Here is an 18,668-nt window from a genome sequence, read left to right as displayed (position 1 = left end):
AGCTATCTAATTTATTTCTCCTTATGCTGTTCTATTCTCTGCCCTTCTCTGTACAGAATTTATCCTTTACTCTGCTTACTTTCATGTTGTATCTATATAATTTTTCTAACTTTATTTCTTTCCCACCCACTATTCCAAATCCAATTTATATGATGATATAAAAGCCCCATCTAGATTCTTTAACCCTCAGTAATAACTCTCTTCCTGTTTTATGAATGGGCTATTTTATTTTATTTTTTTTAAGAAAGAGCCAAATAGGGGCCGGGGATTTAGCTCAGTGGCCCCGCTGCCTGCCTCGCAAGCGCAAGGTCCCTAGTTTGATCCCTGGTACCAAAAAAAAGAAAAAAAGAAAGAGCCAAATAGTACAGACTGAGGGAAACAGTCTGCCTATGCCCAAGTTCTAGTTCTGCTATTTAGTGTAACCCCTCACAGTATACTTAGCCACTTCATCTCAATTCCCTAATCTGATTAAATTTTAGAAACATTAGAATTAACTGAGATAATATATATAAACCTCTTAGCATGGCATCTGGTACTGTGACCAATCAGGTGAGGGTTCTTTTGCTCAATTCCCATATAAATCATGAGTAGGTGAAGTGTAGCTCTTTCAGTGTTAATAGCCAGAGCTGTGAATGCCAGCAGCTATCAGCTCTTACCATTAGCAACCCTCCACTACTCTCTAGCCTCCAAAAACAACAGCTACTGGCAACCTTTGGGAACTCTTCCAGTGACCAAAATGGCAGCTCCTGACAATTCTCCGTTGCCATCATTCTCTACTGCTAGCCTCCTTCAGCATTACCACCTCCAGTGTCCTACAGTTTTATCAGCCTTTAGTATACTAGCTCACCCTGTTGTATTAGAGATAGAAATCATCAACAGGCAAAAAATAGACCACCTGAAAGAGGCTTTATTAGGATTTATACTACCACATAAGGGGAAAGAGCATACAAACTAACCCACAGAGGGTATAGGGAAGTCATTATGTACAAGGGAAAAAGGCTAGCTTGTACATATGCAGTATTAGACTGTGTTTAGGCAAGGGTAGGAGTGGTGCTCCTTCCAGACCTGATTGAGGATGGCTCCAGGAGGCAGAGTCATCCAGAGAGGCTGCAGGGAAGTTATCTGGATGAACCTGCAACTGAGGCTTGCTGCAACCAAAGCAAATATCTCCCACAGCAGTTGTATGTGTCTTATGTAGTCATGGCTGCCCACAAGGCATTTAGGGCAGCTATAGAATAAAGAAAATAAATTAGAAGTACATTTTGGGTCTTGTTGAGGCCTTCTTTCCTGTCTCATTACTATTAACCACTTACTAGTCCAATTATTTAAATACAGGATGACCAAAAATTGCATTTTTTGTTCATTTTTATAATATAAAAATAATCATCTTATCATCTTATCAAATTTATTCAATAATTTTTCTGTTTATGGTACATATATCTTAAAACATTCTATACCTGTCCAAGCAACACTTGGGATAGTCAGTACGTAAACAAATGCACTGCCTGAGTGATGCTCAGGGTAATCTGTTAAGTGTTTAATAGTGATGATTGGGTATATTTATTCTTTTTATATATTATCTTTGTTGGCAAAATATATTTTAAATGTATTCAAATACTGCTTTTGAGAATATTTTAAGAAAATGTGGCAATTTCATCATCTATATTCCAATTTCAAGAAGGAAAAGAAAAATGTTAAAAATTCTAGGAGAAAGCATGTTGACATAAAATTTAAATTGAATGGGACCTTTGTGCAATGTCTCATTTTACAATGAAAGAAGCCAAGGCACTGAGAAATTAAATGGCTTGCCCAAAATCACATATCTAATTATTGGAGGAGCCAGAAATAGATTCCATACCTCCCTATTCCCAATCCAATGGCATTTCTAGAAAACAAAATTACTTTTAGTTGTTAGTAGAGAATTGAAAATTGAACCTATAGTGTATAAACTCTTTCAACTTTCCTCCATCCCCTTCTATCACCATCCCAACTTATATTTCTCTGCTGCAACGCCCATCCTGAACCCTCATGTAAACTGAGAAGTCTAAGCATGCATCTGGGTTTATTTAGTCTTTGCTATATCCAGGTAATCAAATGATCTCATCATGTCTCTGACTTCCTCTCAATCTTTTACCTATGCCTGTTGCTTATTAGCTTTATTTGTTAAATAGGCTTTCTCACTTGGTAGGTAATCCCTAACATACATCTTCCCAGTTTAGCAACCTCAGTAGGAAAAGGTAGTCTTCCCTATGAGTTTTCAACATGGTTCATTCCAAATGGCATTATTTAAGTTATGTGTTCATCCTTTATTAATACCTGGAGCCTGGGCAGTTGGATTATTCTATCCTCTGGTCCCAGAAAGGCAATATGCCACAAGCAGAGGATTCACCAGGATGGAATAGAATATAGTAAAGATGTGTTTCCCCAAAGAAAAAGAGTGGTACTTCTACTAAAAGAATGGAAAGCATCCTAGACAAACAAAAAAACAGAATCCTCTTGCTATATTCTCTATCCCTTGCATTCTCATCAAAACAAAAAATTTTGGAAAGAACAATTTACATTCTGTATGTTCACTTTCTTACATCTTGGTCACTCTTCATTCATTAAAAGTTAGGGTCTCTTTCTATCTCTGCTTTGAAACTGCCTTTGCTCAGGCCATTTAGTGATCTCCTAAGTGTCATTCAGTGATCTTTTTTCAACTTCTATTCTTTTTAACTTCCAGTATTTGTCACTTCTGTTCTTCCCTTCGTTTTGGAAGTCTCCTTTGGTTTCAGTTAACTCAATCTGTTAGTTTGTCTTCTACTTCTCAGACTTCCTGGCCTATTCTTCCTGTTGATATTGCAAAAGTATCCTCTGCCTTTTCTCCTTCCCTCTCCTTTTTTCTATTCTTCCTCTCCCTCCTCCTCTTCTCCTCCCCACTCCTCTTCTCCTCTTTTCTTACTTCAAAACAACTCCTAAACAATATTACCTAAGCCCATATATTCTGATGTTTCCAAAATCTTTATCTTTCATCCAAATCTTTCTAACTCCAAATCCATCCTATATAATCACTTTCCTGGACATACCCACTTAATATTGTCATATCAACATCCAAACTCCATCTTCTTTGTGTCTTATTCTACTTTACTTTCTCCTTAGCTCAGTGAATAAACTCTCTTCTTTTCTAAGCTGTTAAGGGCTAGAAAAGAATCGTTTTAAATATCTTACCCATGTGTAATACTACCAAATCTTAATTACTTTGCCTCTTGCATATCTCTGATATATATTCTTCCTTCTCTATTTTTTTAATGATACTCAGTTTAGAAATTAATTTTCTCCCATTTATTTCAGTAATTTTCTTTTTTCTGTTTCTGGTCTTGTTATCTTCTGATCCATAACTGTTCCAAGTGAGCAAACAGGCCTATCTGATCATACCTCTTCCTAAAACATCTCAAAGTTATATTTTACTAGTAAGAATAAAAATTGCTGTAACGTGACAAATAAGCTTCAATATGATCTAGTATTTACCTTACCTTTGCAATTTCAATGGGCTCTGCTTTCTGTTTCTCATATGGCTGTGTCTTTTACATGCTGTTCTTATTTCACAGACTATCTTGCTTTTCTTTCTTGCTTTCTCTATCATTGTAGCTCTAATCAAGCTCAAAATCCTACTGTTTCTTCATGTGTTTTACCTCAGGAATCTTTTTGATTCTCATTGCTCTTTCTTCTGCATTCCCATTGCACTTTGTATATATTTCCATTTTTAGTACATATATTATGTGTATCATTGTATTGTGTACAAAACTAGAATAATGTGAACTATAGTTGTAAGTACAGTTAAAGGGTAAAGTAGGATTTGAGTGAAGAAGTGGATAGAGGTTATTTAAAGTGAAAAGAACTCTAGTATACTGAGCAAGCTTGTATTGGCTTGTGAGAGGTGATTATTAAACTTTCAGAAATCTTTTGGCTATTATTTAGGATTAATTATATAAAAGTTCAGTCAAATAAATTGTGCTTTTAAGAGAAAAAAAGTAAAATTTATCACTTCCTATTTATTTCACTACAATTTACTATTATCCATATTCTTAAGGTTATTTACCTATATGATAGAAGTGTGGTGCATTGGGGTGCTACACTGTATTTCTTCCCAATTTCTCCACAGATTTTTTTTTTCTTTTTCTTTTTTAGTACTGGGGATCGAACTTGGGACCTTGCACTCTCGAGGCAGGCTCTGGAACCACTGAGCTAAATCCCTGGCCCCTATTCCCAATTTCTCATTCAGTGATGTCGCATTAGTAATTTGAAATCAGTTATAGTGGTATGTTTTTACTATAGGCATTAGTAAACACTACCTATCAGAATTTAATTTGTTATATTTATTGTTTAGATTTAAGAGACAAATATTAATAGTGCATATTAAATTTAAGGGTGTGTTGTATTTATAGCCATTATATTGTGAATGACACACAAAAGAATCAAGGGAATATTTTTTCAGTGTTTGAAAACCACTACTGAGTTCAGCAATGATGCTGTTTAAGTCAAGGATGATGAAGTGAAGTTCCTACATATGTCTTTGAAGTTTTCTTTCATCTTATTTGTTAAAGTCAACAAACATATCAAATAACATTCGTGTGAGCACTATAGCCATGTGTCAATTGCAATGATAGGTTTGCTATAAATAGAAGAGTGGGAGAGCAGTGAAATCACTAAGTACAAATCAGCAAGCTATATAGAATTTATAATTAATATAATTTTATAAGTTAATACAATTAATATGTTTATTATTCATCAATTGTATACTATGTGTCCTTTATATCAGTAAAGTTGATAATAAACATGTATGCATACATGTACATTGGAAAGGCAGTTATCAAATATTTATTAGTAAATCATGCAAGACTATACAAGTAAAGATATTTAGACTCCATAACAATCTTTTGGAATTGGTGCTATTGTTATTCTGATTTTGAAGGGAGATAACTAGGCTCAGTGACTTTGAATTACTTTGAATTGACTTTGAATTTGTCTAAAATCATATAACTAATTAATGAAAGTGGTGGAATCTTCACCAAGGTAGTCTGCCTCTAAATCCAGGGTATGAACAATGGTAACACTAAAAATTTTTTACTAAAAGAAAAATAAGGATAGATTTCAGAAAAATATATTTCATAACAACATTCATAATTAACTAGTAAGAAGAGCTGGAGGAGGAAGACTATTTTAGAAGCTAATGTAATTCAGTCTTGGAATAGAGTTATTTTCATAAATGAATTGAGGAAAAAATATTTCTTAAAATCCACTGAAAATTAAACTTAGTGTAACTATCAGTACAATTAATACAATAAATAAACAATACATATTCAGCAATGCTTGACACAGTACTCTTAATTTTTTTTTTTTTTTGGTACCGGAGGTTGAACTCAGGACCTTTTGCTTGCGAGGCAGGCAATGGAACCACTGGGCTAAATCTCCAGCCCTTTGACACAGTACTCTTGAAAAGTATTACTCAAGAACTCTGCTTAGTAGTTGAAAGATATGTTTGATACATCAACATAAAATGATGCTTGTGGTTTTAAAAGTACCTATTCTTTTTTGTATGTACATGTAACAGATTTTTCTAGATGGAACTATTCTACAACTTCAAATGAAAACGCTCCTCAAACAGTGATGTTCAACAAAAATTTTAATGTATCTGGAAACCAAAATTTGACAGATGCAGATAAAAGCTACTCTTCATTTTCAGAAGGTTTGCATGTGAACTTTGAATTGGGAGATGAAGTCTGGGAGGATTTTGATGATGAAAACTTAATAGAAGTTACTAGCTCAACTGATACTGAGAAGACAACGACATCAGGTAGAATTGTTTTAACATGAAGTAATTTCATTTGAAATTCTTTGACTATTTTTAATCTTTGCTTCTAGGACTAATTTTTTTGCCTTTTTATATGTGCTTATTTAATTAGATTTGTTTCATTAAGACTATAATTTTTAACAAAACTAAAAATTTAATCCTTCTACAAAGAGTATTTTCTCTCTTAAGGGCAGAATTCAAGGTTATTTCATGATGATGATATAGTAAATCAGTTTTTTCTATTCTCTTGCTCCTCTGTCTTCTTGAAGACTCTATTCAAATTCAGACCATTGAACTGTCCCTCACAAAAAAGACTATCTTGCTGTCCAGTCTAAGACTACACGTTTTACCATATTTGTGAAGGATAAAATTATTCGATTTTTTAAAGCATTCAGGCTTGCAAGGAAAATAAAGTAACTTATTTCGAGTCAAAATATTGACTTTTCTGGTATAAATAAAGAAAGGATTTGTTTCTTCTGTAGTGGAAACTACATTTAAATCATGTATAAACCAAAAATAATGAGACTTAGTTCTCTGAGTTACAGGCAATTTCACTTCATGTCACTGAAACAAAAATTGAAAATCTGGGTATCTGACAAGATAACAAATGGAAATACTCTACCTCATGAGAGTTGACAGAAGGAAATCAGTTCCTCAGCCTTCTCAGTCCAGACTTTTATTCCCACCATTATTATACTTTTGTTGCTTCTTAATATTCCTCACTTTGTGCTTTTAAAAAATTCTTTCCAAGGGAATCAGTTAGAAGTTGAAATATTGTTTTAGGGCCCTAAGAATTACCTAAAGAGCTACTGCTTTTCTCAAAAAGCTCAGGATTTGAATATGACTACCTTCACAAAATTGGTCTGGAAAATCTCAGGAGGTCAGATCATTAGACATAGTTTCTCTGTCACTGGACAACTGCTGATCCCTATCTCAAGATTAAACATCACTGTGCACTGCAAGTTAGTAGGCAACTGATCCTTGGAGTGGCCTCATCCTTTGAATGTATAGCTTTGTCACTGGGAAAATCAGTCTCAATAAATGCTATTTTCCTTCCATGTTTAGAGCACTTTAAATATGCAGACCTTTGAAAATGCTTTAATGAATCTCAATTTGATCATTTACCTGAGTTTAAAAATAAGTAAGTCCATAGTGGACTAATAAGCTAACCTATGTGCTTTATAGTTTTATTCCTTTAGCCTTGTGCCACTATTTTCTTTATGCAAATTAAATTTGATTATTGAGAAGAATTATTAATCATTCCTTTCTTAACCAGATTGTATCTGTTGGAGAGATCCTTGTAGAATGTGTGAAAAGCCTCATTCAGCTGTTTCCTAACATTTTATTTCAAAATGTTATCTCTTTATGTAGGATTTGGAAACACTTTGAGTTCAAGTACCAGGGGAAGTAAGTTACCCCTCCAAAAGCCAAAGAGCAAATTCCAAAGAGAAATGTCAAACAGGCAAGTTTTTGAACTTTAGTTTGTAATTCTTACAGATTTATATCCTCTTGACACATAATTCGACATAGGAATCAAGTCATTAGATGTCAGAGAAGCTGTTAAGATGTTACCAACCTGAAAACCCTCTTAATCTTAGAGATAGGTTTCTCAAAGTGCTGTTGTCAGACCAACTGCAACAAAACCACCTAAGGGTTACATATTAAAAATGCACATTCCATAGTCCTACTGAATCATGGTCTCTGGGATTCATGTTTGACTCTCTCAGACCATTCAATAGCTTTTAAAACTATTATCCTAAAATTTGTCCCTTTATCACTTCCATTCATTGGTTCTAACTTTTAGTCACATATAATAAACATATCAGCAACAAAGTGGAACAAAGCTGTGGGTGTAAAGAAGCAAAAATTAGATAAATTACAAGTGGGAAGATAACAAAGCACAAGAACAGTTTTGTGTGCTACACCTTTTAAAAACTACAAATAATTTTGAGAGTTTAGAATTGACCAACAGACAATAAATAGGTTTAAAAATAGATCCTAACCAGAACCCTCTAAGAAATTGATGTTAGAATTTGTTCCAGGGAAGGCTCGCAGGGCCCAAGGAGCTGGAGTGGAAAGAAGACTTGTTTTTCCTTTGATATTCTTTTAAAATTATTTAATTCCTTGTCATATATATATATAATATTTATTAATTCAAAATAAAAAGATCCAGTTCCATCTGTATATGTGACTCTCCTTTGCCTTCACCCACTACTCATTGTTTCTTATATGGCTGTTTTAGCCTTTAAGTGTTGTCTTAAATTTTCACCCCTTCAGAAATGCATTGATGGTCATCTTTTTAAAGTGGGTTTATAACCCCACACTGTTATTTCCTATGACATTACTCAATTCATTTCCTTCATATAACTTCAGAATCTGCACTTATGTGTATATTTATTTTTATTCATTGTCTGTTCCTCTACTAGACAGCAACTCCCTAGGGGTTTGTTTACCATTTTATATCCAGCACCTAAAATAATACATAGCATATGGTAGTGAATAATAAATGTATATTAATGAATTTAGTACAGAAGTTTGTAAGTAGTTCTCATATACAGTTATATGTAAGAAGATAACTAGAGTTATCTATTTATAGTAAGACCAGAATATGGAAAGGAGATTGAAAATGGAATTTAGAAAAGCAAGTAGAATTAAGGAAAGATTTATAGACTATTGGGTTATGCATAACATTTGATACTGAAGTAAACTGTTGAACAATTATTTCTTTAGTCCCTTAAAATTAGTATCTAATTTGGATCATTGTAGTTTGGTCTAAAAAAAGGAAATATATCAAATTCTCCATAAGTATAAATAACAGAGCATCATTTTTGTGACAAATTTGTAGAACTTTAATCATATTCTCAACAGAATCACTATTTAGGTAAATTATAGTAATTTTTGTTTGCAATATTTTTAAAAATTAATTTTAATTTGTAGTTTTGTTTCATCACATGAAAAGCCAGATACTTATTTATCAGATTCTGCTATGGACAAATTCGGTTCATCCTTCCTGACACAATTATCTGAACAAGCTGAAAATGCAAATACCGTAAGCAGAAGCACTTCTTTTTCTTTTACATTTTTCCTGAGTACTTAAACTTTCAATGATTGCTACTTTTTAACATCAAAATATAGGTCCATTTACAAGAGAGAAAACAACAAAATATGTCACCAGTAATTGAGAGGTTATACTTTCCTCACTCCAAAAAAAATCCAAAATCTTCAAATGTTATGGAAGTGGATTCTGTTATTAGAAACAGCAACTCTAAAAAGAAAACTGATTTTAGGTAAGAACCCTTTGTATGCATTTCAAGATTATACCAATGAAAACTTTTTAAAGAAATTCAGCATTCCTTTTTCCTTGGTTGATTTTAAAGATCAGAACCTAAACACTTTAGTAAAGGCATTGAAATTATAGACCCCTAATGAGCTGAACTCCTTAAGATGCTTCACAACATCAAATATCTGAATTTTTAAAACTTTGTTTGATGCTATTAATTATAAAGCATTATGTTGAGTTGATACATAGTTTACTGATTTGAACATGGTATTTATTTATTTTATGAGGTGTAATGTCATTTGAGAAATACAGATGAAAGCAGCTAATTACTCAAAAATTCAAATCATATTTTAGCCAACCAATAATTTCACAACTCAACAGGTTCAATGAAAAAATGAAATGATATCTAATCAATTCCCTCATTACTGGCCATTTTTAAAAGGGAAATTATAGCAGCTTCTCTTTCCTTGAAGACTCAAAAGATCAGAGGCCTCTTCACGTTTTATTAAATGACAGTGTTTTCCAGTGTATTTAAAGAAATATCTAAGAGTCTTGGTCCTAACTTTTTATAGTTTATGAAGTCTGTTTTTTTTTTACCCACACTCTCCAAGGTTATACACCCCGAAGTTGATTCAATATATTAACCTCACAGCAATCTTCAAGTTCATCTACGTTCTTTTAGTATTATTACATTATTTATTCTGTATTTTAAAACAAATTGTGTAACAAAAGTAGTTATTTCTTACTTGCTCTCCCCCCAACCCCAATTAGGTATCATCCTGATGATGAAGCTAATGAAATAAAGTCTTTTCTGGGAATATTTGATGGTATTTTCTAAAAAAACAAAATTTTTTTCTAATAATAAGATGAAGTATGAAGACACCTAATCACAAAGCATGCTTTTTGTTTTTAAAAAGTAATTCATACTTGAGAAGACTTTTTCCCCTTAAATTTGATCAGATTTGTTGATTTTTTTTTTACAACAAAATATATGGACTGTTTTATTTTCCACTATATTGTAACTTCTTCTGTTTCAATAAGCTTATAATTAAGTTACACTTAGAAGTAATGTTTAGTTATTAATTGGATTTTGACAGGAATTAATCTATTTGCTGTATAGATTTCTTTACTACTGTGGTTCTCATGTATTTTGTTTTACTCTGTGCTGTTTTAAATTTTTAAGAATCCCGTGGCTGTTTAAACCTGTTGTTATCTAATTTTGAGCATTAATAAATTAAATATTATTAATCAGTATAATAGTTGTTTTTGTTTAGCTTGTTTTTCAATGTTGTAAATTCTAAACATTATATTGACTTTTACTATAGCAAAATGATTCTTTGTATTATTTCCCAATAAGTTATATCTCAAACTTATTGATTGATAAGTAGCATATAGGCACTTTATGCAATGCTTATTTCTAATATATTTACTATTAGACACCATGTGAATTTGAAGCCCAATTAAGAAATTTTTAAAAGTATGTATTTTTTCAAGCCTTAAAAATCTTAGAGGAAAGAAAAGAATAGAAACTTCCAGATGAGTTGTTATTGTTAGTAAACACTTATGAGGCATCATATGTATTAGATAAAAAGCTTAGAACAAAACTAAGAGGTATTGTCTCATGTTGAAAAATAAGGACAACCAGTTCCTTTATTTTAGTCCTCTTTACAATTGGAATGTTTCTTCATCTCAATCAATCATGTTACAACCTTTAAATTTCTTAAGCAAGATTAAAATTAAAAATTGATCCACTAATGACTATTTATCTTGCATACATAGACCTTGACACAAAGAAATAGCAATTTAATTCAACATGACTTATTGTTATCTGCTAATTAAAAAACATTGTACTTAGTACTGCAAAGGATGAAGACAGTATTTCTGCTCTCATGGAACTTGCTTTACCTTCTTGTGAAGAGGTTATGATATGTAATATGGTACAGGTGTACCTCCAACATATTGCAGGTTTGGTTCTGGACCACTATAATAAAGCTAATATTGCAATAAAATGAGTCACATGAATTTTTGGTTCCCCAGTGAATATAAAAGTTACATTTATACTATATTATAGTATATTGTGTATGTAATAGCATTATATCTTTTTAAAATATACATACCTTAATTTAAAAAATGCTAAGAAATGCTAGCAATCTGAGCTGTTGGAAAAATAGCACCAACAAACTTGCTCCATGCATGGTTGCTTCAATGTATAAATAGTGCAATTATCTGTAAGGTACAATAAAGTGAACCACAATAAAGTAGAGTATGCCTGTGGTGATAAAATACAGAATATACTGGAGCAGTGGTTCTCAAACTTCACAGTAAAGTGGAATTCCCTAGGGTGTTGTCCCAAAACACATTGGATACTATAGACAGTGTTTCTGATTCAGTAGGTGTGGCATGTTCCCGAGAATTTGCATTTCTAACATTCCCAAATGATGCTAATGCTATAGGTACAAGGACCCACTTTGAGAATCACTGTGATAGAGGTTTAAAGAGTTATGAGAATACACCAAAGAAAAAATATAATCCTGACCCCTGGAAGCCTTTGTAGAGAAGTTAAAATTTGAGCTGAGCCTTGAAAGGTAAATAAGATTTTGTAGAAAAAGACAGGAACAAAGGACATTCTAGACAGAGGAAACAGTTTGAGCCAAGGTGTAAGGAGGAAAGAATCTATTTGGGGAATGATGAATAGATAATTTTAAACACAGGTGTTTTAGTTTACCAACACTGGGACAAAATACCCCAAACGCACAACTTTAACAAGGAGAGATTTGTTTTGGCTCACAGTTTTTAGAAGTTTTAGTACACAGCTAGCTCCAAGGCAGAAATAGTACCATGGGAGGACCTAGGCAAAGGACTGCTGCTCATTCCAAGGGAGCCAGGAAGCAGAGAATGAAGGGAGGAGCTGGGGAGGGGGAGATGTTTGAGCTATCCCCCCTATGACCCACCTCCTTCAACCAGACCCTACCTCCTAATAGCATATTCAGCTCTGAACGTTTCAATGGATTAATGCATTGATAAGTATAGCACCCCCATGATCCAATCACCTTTTAAAACCCCATCTCTGAACATGTGAGCCTTTTAGGGAACATTCTAGATCTAAACCATAATAATATGTTAATGTTTAGATTAATCATTTTCCCATTGCTGTATCAGAATACTCAATACCTCCAATTTAAAGGAGCAGAGGTTTACTTGGCTCAAGTCCCAGTGGGTTCAGTCCATGGTTGGCTGGATCCAAGGCAGAAATGGCATGGTGAAAGAGCAAGGCAGAGGAAAGCTGCTTGCCCCACAACAACCAGAAAGCAGAGAAAGGAGGATTGGGGGACAAGAATATATTCAGTCTTGTACCCAGTTACCCACCTCCAACCAAGCCCCACTTCCTAACAGTATATTCAGCTATATGAGTGGATTAATCCACTGATGAGTATAGTGTTCCCATGATCCAATCACCTTCCAAAATACACATGAGACTTTTGGGGGGACACTTTAGATCTAAACAATGTCATAGATGCTTGAAGTGTTCTTTAAGGTGAGACCATAGAAGGCTTTAATGAAACCCAAGCTTTATTCAGTAGACTGGTATTTCTAAAATTTGCTTCATCATAAAAATGTGTTAAAGACATGCCCCAGTTTACGTTTTCAACCTGGAAAACTATATATATGCTAATTATATGTAACTCCAAAAGAACGCCTGATATATATATATACACTAACCCCTTAAAAGAGTCTCATTGCTGGCTGTTCCTTTAATGAAGTGAATAATACTACATTTTAAAAATTTTAAGATATATATACATTAATTTATTCATATAGAATGAACCAAATAATGGAGTTTTTCACAAAAATCTCTGGTGGGTTTAAATTTTTCTCAAAATGTTCCTCAAAAGGCTGTATTTCTTACCTTGTTGGCAAAATGGCATCTACCTCAGAGGTGTGTATTGAGCACCTAATAAGCCATTTCACTGAAAGCTCGTAGTGTGAGGATGGATACATAGTATGTGTTTGTACCAAAAAAGGGTGGGTTTATATATATATATATACTTGAAAGGCCTATGAGAAGGCCTTTTCGTTTGAGTTACACTGAGTGGCATAAGAACTTGGTAGTTAAAGTCTTGACTTTCATCATCATAGAAAAAAAACGTTTTCCTCAGAAACCTCCCTCCTACAATGCTTTCTTATGCTTTAAGGCAGATCCATGTCCCGATCTCTTCCTCACCAGTACTACAGTATTTGTTAGGGTATGATCACTGTATATGACCTACATTATTATTCCCTTAAATAAAATGTACATACATTTCCTGAAAATTCTATTATAATAATACATTCTAACACCAGACAGAAATGATTGTGGAAATATTCACTTTTCTAAATTTTGGCACAATTTACTCTTTAGTAGAATCATGCAATCTTTTTACTATGATTCTTCCTAGGAAGTATCATCATCGGGCACAGTAGGGCCCCACTTTTGGAGTACTCTAGCCTGGGAGTCACAGGTAATATTTACCTATGGCATGCTAGATGATAGGTGTCTGTATTTAAGAACTTTTCCTTTTGTGGGAATAGAGATGGCACCAAGGAAGAAAACAAAGTAGAATAAACTAAGCTTAGACTCATCCTAAGCAAACAACCTAAGAATTTCAGTATGTGTTTTGGGTAGAACAAAACAAAAAAAGGAAAGCGCAGGCATGTCTTCTGTTTTGTCGTTTACACTACTGTCTCCGTAGTTTAAAGCCTTACTACTCAAAATCTGATCCCAAGACTAGCAATGTAGGAAAGACCTAGAACCTCACAGCCCTCTCAGAACCTGAATTTTAACCACATTCTCAGGTGATTGTGCGTATTAAAATGTGAGAAGCAGTTACATAAAGTAGAAAGAAAAGGAGATGATATCAGAATTCTATTCCAGAAGTCAGGTATGAGTAATGGTGATTACTCGGCTTTCTGCACATGTATTTTCTATTTAAAATATATGGTGATAGAGCTCTTAATTACCTTTCAGTATAGGTCGTTTTCTTCACCAAACTGTGTAAATTATCTTTATAATTCTCATGCATCAACTGGGTGTTTTTAATGTAGCTTGAGAGGTACTTAGACACTCTATAGAGTTTTGTTTCAATTAACATAATAAAAGCAAATAATTCAAAAAGTAATTTTTGTTTCAATTTGGAAACCTTTCACTAAATTAACATATGCCTTAGAAATTCTGCACACTTCAGCAAAACAAAACAGAAACATATGAACAAAATCCTTACAGTATTCTATTTTGAAAGGTTTACAAAAATGTGCATAAACCTGCACATACACACACACATATATATGGTACCTATAAAATTTTTAGTTACAAGAGGAATTATAATTAAGCTGACATTAGCATTTTACCTGAAGTGCCTCTTTATGACAGTAGATGGCTTCTCTCCTTTACAAACTACATATATAATAATAAAGACACTAGTATTTTAGTTTCTGTATTAATCAGTTTGGAAACTGAAACATTTTATCAGTTGGAAATCAAAATATCACCTTTCCTACCCCACCCTGTGTGATTGAAGCTAGGGCCTTCCATATGCAAGGCAAGTCATCTACCACTGAGCTACATCCCCAGCCCAAATGCTTCTAAATTACTTTTAAAAACAAAAATAATTGTATTCCAATTAAGTGATTGATTTACAATGAGTTTTTAAAATTATTTTTCATTCTTTTTGTTATTATCTGATATTTTTGAACAAAGGAAAAAATATCATTGTTTATTCAAAATAATGATAGAAACTTAGAGATAGTTCAAAACTTAAATTTAATTAAGGAAAAACTGACCCTCAAAATATTAAATTATTTTAAGGATCAAAATGTAGAATAAATAATGTGAAATAGGAACAAAAAGTCCAAAGGGGAAAGGGAATTAGGAGGGGTAGGAGAAAGGAAAGAAGGGGAAGGAATAAATATGAGAAAAGGAAAAAATGGGAACGAAGTCTTTGTAAATATGGGGGTAGATGGGTGGAATGGAGGGCAGGGGAATCAGGAAAAAAATAAGAACCAAGATACATCATGTAAAGGTACAAATTCCCAATGATGGATGTCATCATATTGTATACCTAGAATGTACCAATAAACTTAATGAATAAAAAAAGTATTAAGTTATATGCCCATAGTTTCTAAGCAAATAATTGGTAAAATCCAAACTAAACCCAGGTCAGTATCATACTTTTGTACTTTAGTTCCTAATATTAAGGGTTACATCTTAATGCTCATTTTTATAAACATTTTATCTTTTGATCCAATGTATAAAATGTACTTTATTATGCTCACTTCTTCCTTAAATGTACTAGGGAATTCTTTTCTACCTGAGAACTATAATATAGTAGTTCAATTTTAAACACAATTTTACCCATGATTGTTGCTATATTTACAGTTTTGAAATAGTATTGCAGACATACACTAAAGTATATGGTATATATCAGTTAGAATGGTCTAGCTATGCATTATTGTTTGAAAACAGCCAAATATCTTACTGTTCTTTGATTCAATAAATAGTGATTGAACCAGCTAATATATGCCACTCATCTCACAAATCTGTTTTGGAAAAACTTGATGTATAAGAATCAGCTGCCAATGCAGGAAGTTTCTGAAAGACCAGTTAGAGAAATAAACATTTCCAGGATTGCACAGAATGCAATTTATTATGGACTTACAGACAGAAATATGTCTTGGGTGGCAGCAAGAGAAGAGGATCCCCACACCCCATTGCAGGAGAAAAGTCTATGCTAAATTAGACAAAGGTGGACCTCAGCCAACTGGAATGTACCTGGGCTTTCTCAAAAACTATTAACATTTCAAACATCAGTTCAGAAACAGTCCTGGCTCAGCTGATTATCTTAACAACTTTGTTTATCCTGTAGGATTTGGAGTGCCAAGGTGACCTGGCAGGAAAAATGATGCTTATAACCAGGATGGCTGTAGTCTTGTCAATCTGGATCCCCTCAAAGTTCTAGAAGGATGAACATAACCAGGTCATATTTCAAGGGGCTCATAAATGATCCATGTAACAATGACTCAAATGCAATAAAAGAATATAGGCCTTTGAAGTTATCAAAAACTTTAAAAATATTATCACCATCAAATTCTTTGATTTCAAGTTTTTCTTAGATTCTATGTAAAATTTATAGCATCTGGACTCCTTAAGGAAGTACCATGCAAACATGGTCAAATTTACAAAAAAGTAAAATTACACGTTCTTTTGGACAATGGATTATATAAAGACAGAAATTGGAGAATGGAATGAATGTGAAGGGAAATAAGAGGTCACTAAAGAACAGATGACATAGAAGAAGGAAAAGAGGCAAGTTAAGGAACTGAAGACAGGAGGCACCCTCATCCAGCAGGCTGATGATAGAACTGTCTTAGTTACTTTGCTTGCTGCCAAAACAAAATACCCAACACCCAAAGTTAAAGGAGGAAAGGTTTACTTAGCTCAGTTTGTAGAGGTTGCAATCCACAGTTTGCTGGCCTGAAGGCCAAATGGCATAGCAGAGGGGCACTGCAGAGGAAAAACAGTCCATGGCAAAGTAGGGCAGGCAGAAAGTAGTCAGCAGAGAAGTAGCAACCAGCAAGCGACAACAGCAACTTCATTCTGTCCCTTTTATATTCTATCTAGGCTACCTGACTTAGGGTGAGTGCCATACCAATCAGTGGACTAATTTAGTATTCACACACCCTGAATCCTAGCATTGGACCATGAATGTATCCTAGCATCACACGCTCTAGATCCAGCCATCTCTGAAAAAGCCCCACCTATGACCCCATGAGGCTTTGGGGGGACACCTAGACACAAACCATAACAAGGACCATTTACCTGCACATACTAGATGTAATTTGTATTTACAATTTGAGCTGAAAGGATAAAATCAAGCATATAAGGTGGTTCATGCTTTTAACCAAAGGAAAATATTTTAAGTTGGAAGACTATTCATTATGGAAAGTAAGTACTTACGTGTATTTAAAATCCAGTTTTAAAATGAAATGGGGAAAAGAGACATTTCTCCCTGCTTTGATGTACTTTTCTATGTTAGCCAATATTGTTGATGGTTTTGTGTTTGTTTGTTTTTCCTGTTGCATTCTTTGTTGAGGCAGCTAGACTATGAAGTAGACATTCCTCAAGCAAGAGTTATCAAATTCTTCCTTTTTTAAATTTCAAAAGCCAAGATCCAGATTTGACACAAAAGAATTAGAAAATACCTGATGGGTCAAGGACAGTTTTTCCTCAAGACTAAAGATTCTCTAGACTTGTGAAAAAGGAGAGAAGTCAGAGGAAAAGAAAAGCTCTTAGATCCTGGGTACCTGAGAAAGGACCTGTGTTCAGCCTTCTCTTGGACTTACTTTAAGGTATAACAAAACACTCTCCTCTACATAATTTTGGGGATCCAGGAGCAGAAGGAATATTACTTTTTCGACTTAATCTCATAAGGTGGCAAACCCCAGGGTTCACCGTTGGTAATGACACAGAAACAACATAGTAGAGATGAAGTGTGGTACATTAGACTTAAAAAGGGGACTGAAATAGTCTCATAGAGTACCTTTGTGCCTTAGCATAGCATGAAGGAACAGCAGAATCGTGTTTCATGAGCCTGAAGATATAGAGGATTGGGGTAGGCCTCTTACTGTCCCACTCATTTTTTCCCCCCAAAATCACAGAAGCTAGTGTCCAACACAAGGAGGACAAAGCTGTAAACTTTGGGGCCTGGCAGCCAGACCTAGAATGCATGCCTCAGCAGACAGTAGCATAGCCAGATGATAGCAAGTAAAACAGGTAACAATCCCCCTGGTATATACATGTAATCCCAGCCTAACAGGGTTAAGGGCCAGTTTAGGCCATAATCCCAAAGATGCAATCCTGAATGCTATAATCTCAAATGTTGAAATCCAAAAGATCAAAATCTCTAAAACCTACACTCCAGAAATCTCAAAATCCCCCCCAAAATAACTTTTTTTGTGTGTGTGAGACAGGGACTTGCTATGTAGTTCATACTGGCCTTGAACTCACTATGCAGCCTAGGCTGGAGTTGCACTCACCACAATCCTCCTACCTCTGCCTCCTGAGTGCTGGGATTACAGGCATGCGCCACCACATCCGGTTTGAAAAATACAACTTTAAAAATTCTTTAAGTCATTTATTCACATTTTTAAAGGGATTTATTTGAGAAACATAAAAATATGATAGAATAATTCAAAGGCAACTGAATGTAATAAAATAAGCAATAAAACAACATACATATTTTGCAAGCATAAACATTCAGGTATAATAATGACAGTTGCACTGATATAAAAGTTATGGTCAGATGAGCCATATTCTTAAAGAAATTGGTCAAAATATTCATAAAACAATTGGTCAAAAAAAGAAATGTGTACATATTACTATGGTTGGTAATTGTGTACACTCAGCTTTATAGACGATGATCTGAAATTCCATGACAGTCATCTGAAGTCTTTTGATGAAACTGCCATGGGTCTAACACTACATATGCAGACATCCAAAGAGTCACGATCTGGAGAAATTTTATG

The 18,668-nt window shown here is 34.0% G+C and overlaps 1 protein-coding gene and 1 long non-coding RNA gene across 10 annotated transcripts in view; one reads left to right on the top strand and one right to left on the bottom strand.

Annotated features, from left to right (window-relative positions):
• Hfm1 (helicase for meiosis 1) overlaps window positions 1-11,149 on the top strand; it is a 119,739-nt gene extending 108,590 nt beyond the window's left edge. For 5 of the 9 annotated variants that reach the window (XM_087213101.1, XM_087213095.1, XM_087213098.1 and 2 more), the window contains 5 exons: window positions 5,591-5,833; window positions 7,202-7,292; window positions 8,768-8,879; window positions 8,966-9,117; window positions 9,882-11,147. In XM_087213101.1, the coding sequence (XP_087069227.1) occupies window positions 5,591-5,833; window positions 7,202-7,292; window positions 8,768-8,879; window positions 8,966-9,117; window positions 9,882-9,948 (665 nt within the window). In that variant the 3' untranslated portion in view covers window positions 9,949-11,147. Of the gene's footprint in view, window positions 1-5,590; window positions 5,834-7,201; window positions 7,293-8,767; window positions 8,880-8,965; window positions 9,121-9,881 lie in introns of those variants that run through there. The other 4 variants (XM_087213094.1, XM_087213099.1, XM_087213093.1 and 1 more) reach the window with 4 other exon arrangements.
• LOC110348401 (uncharacterized) overlaps window positions 1-18,668 on the bottom strand; it is a 94,892-nt gene that overhangs the window by 34,398 nt on the left and 41,826 nt on the right. The window lies entirely within an intron of this gene.

The sequence above is a fragment of the Heterocephalus glaber genome, unplaced genomic scaffold, assembly GCF_053883595.1.
Source record: "Heterocephalus glaber isolate CG9 unplaced genomic scaffold, H.glaber_assembly_v1.0 deba00001442, whole genome shotgun sequence".
NCBI classification, from domain to species: Eukaryota; Metazoa; Chordata; class Mammalia; order Rodentia; family Bathyergidae; genus Heterocephalus; species Heterocephalus glaber.
The sequence above is the reverse complement of the archived record's forward strand: the minus strand, read 5'-3'. Positions and strand labels throughout refer to the sequence as shown.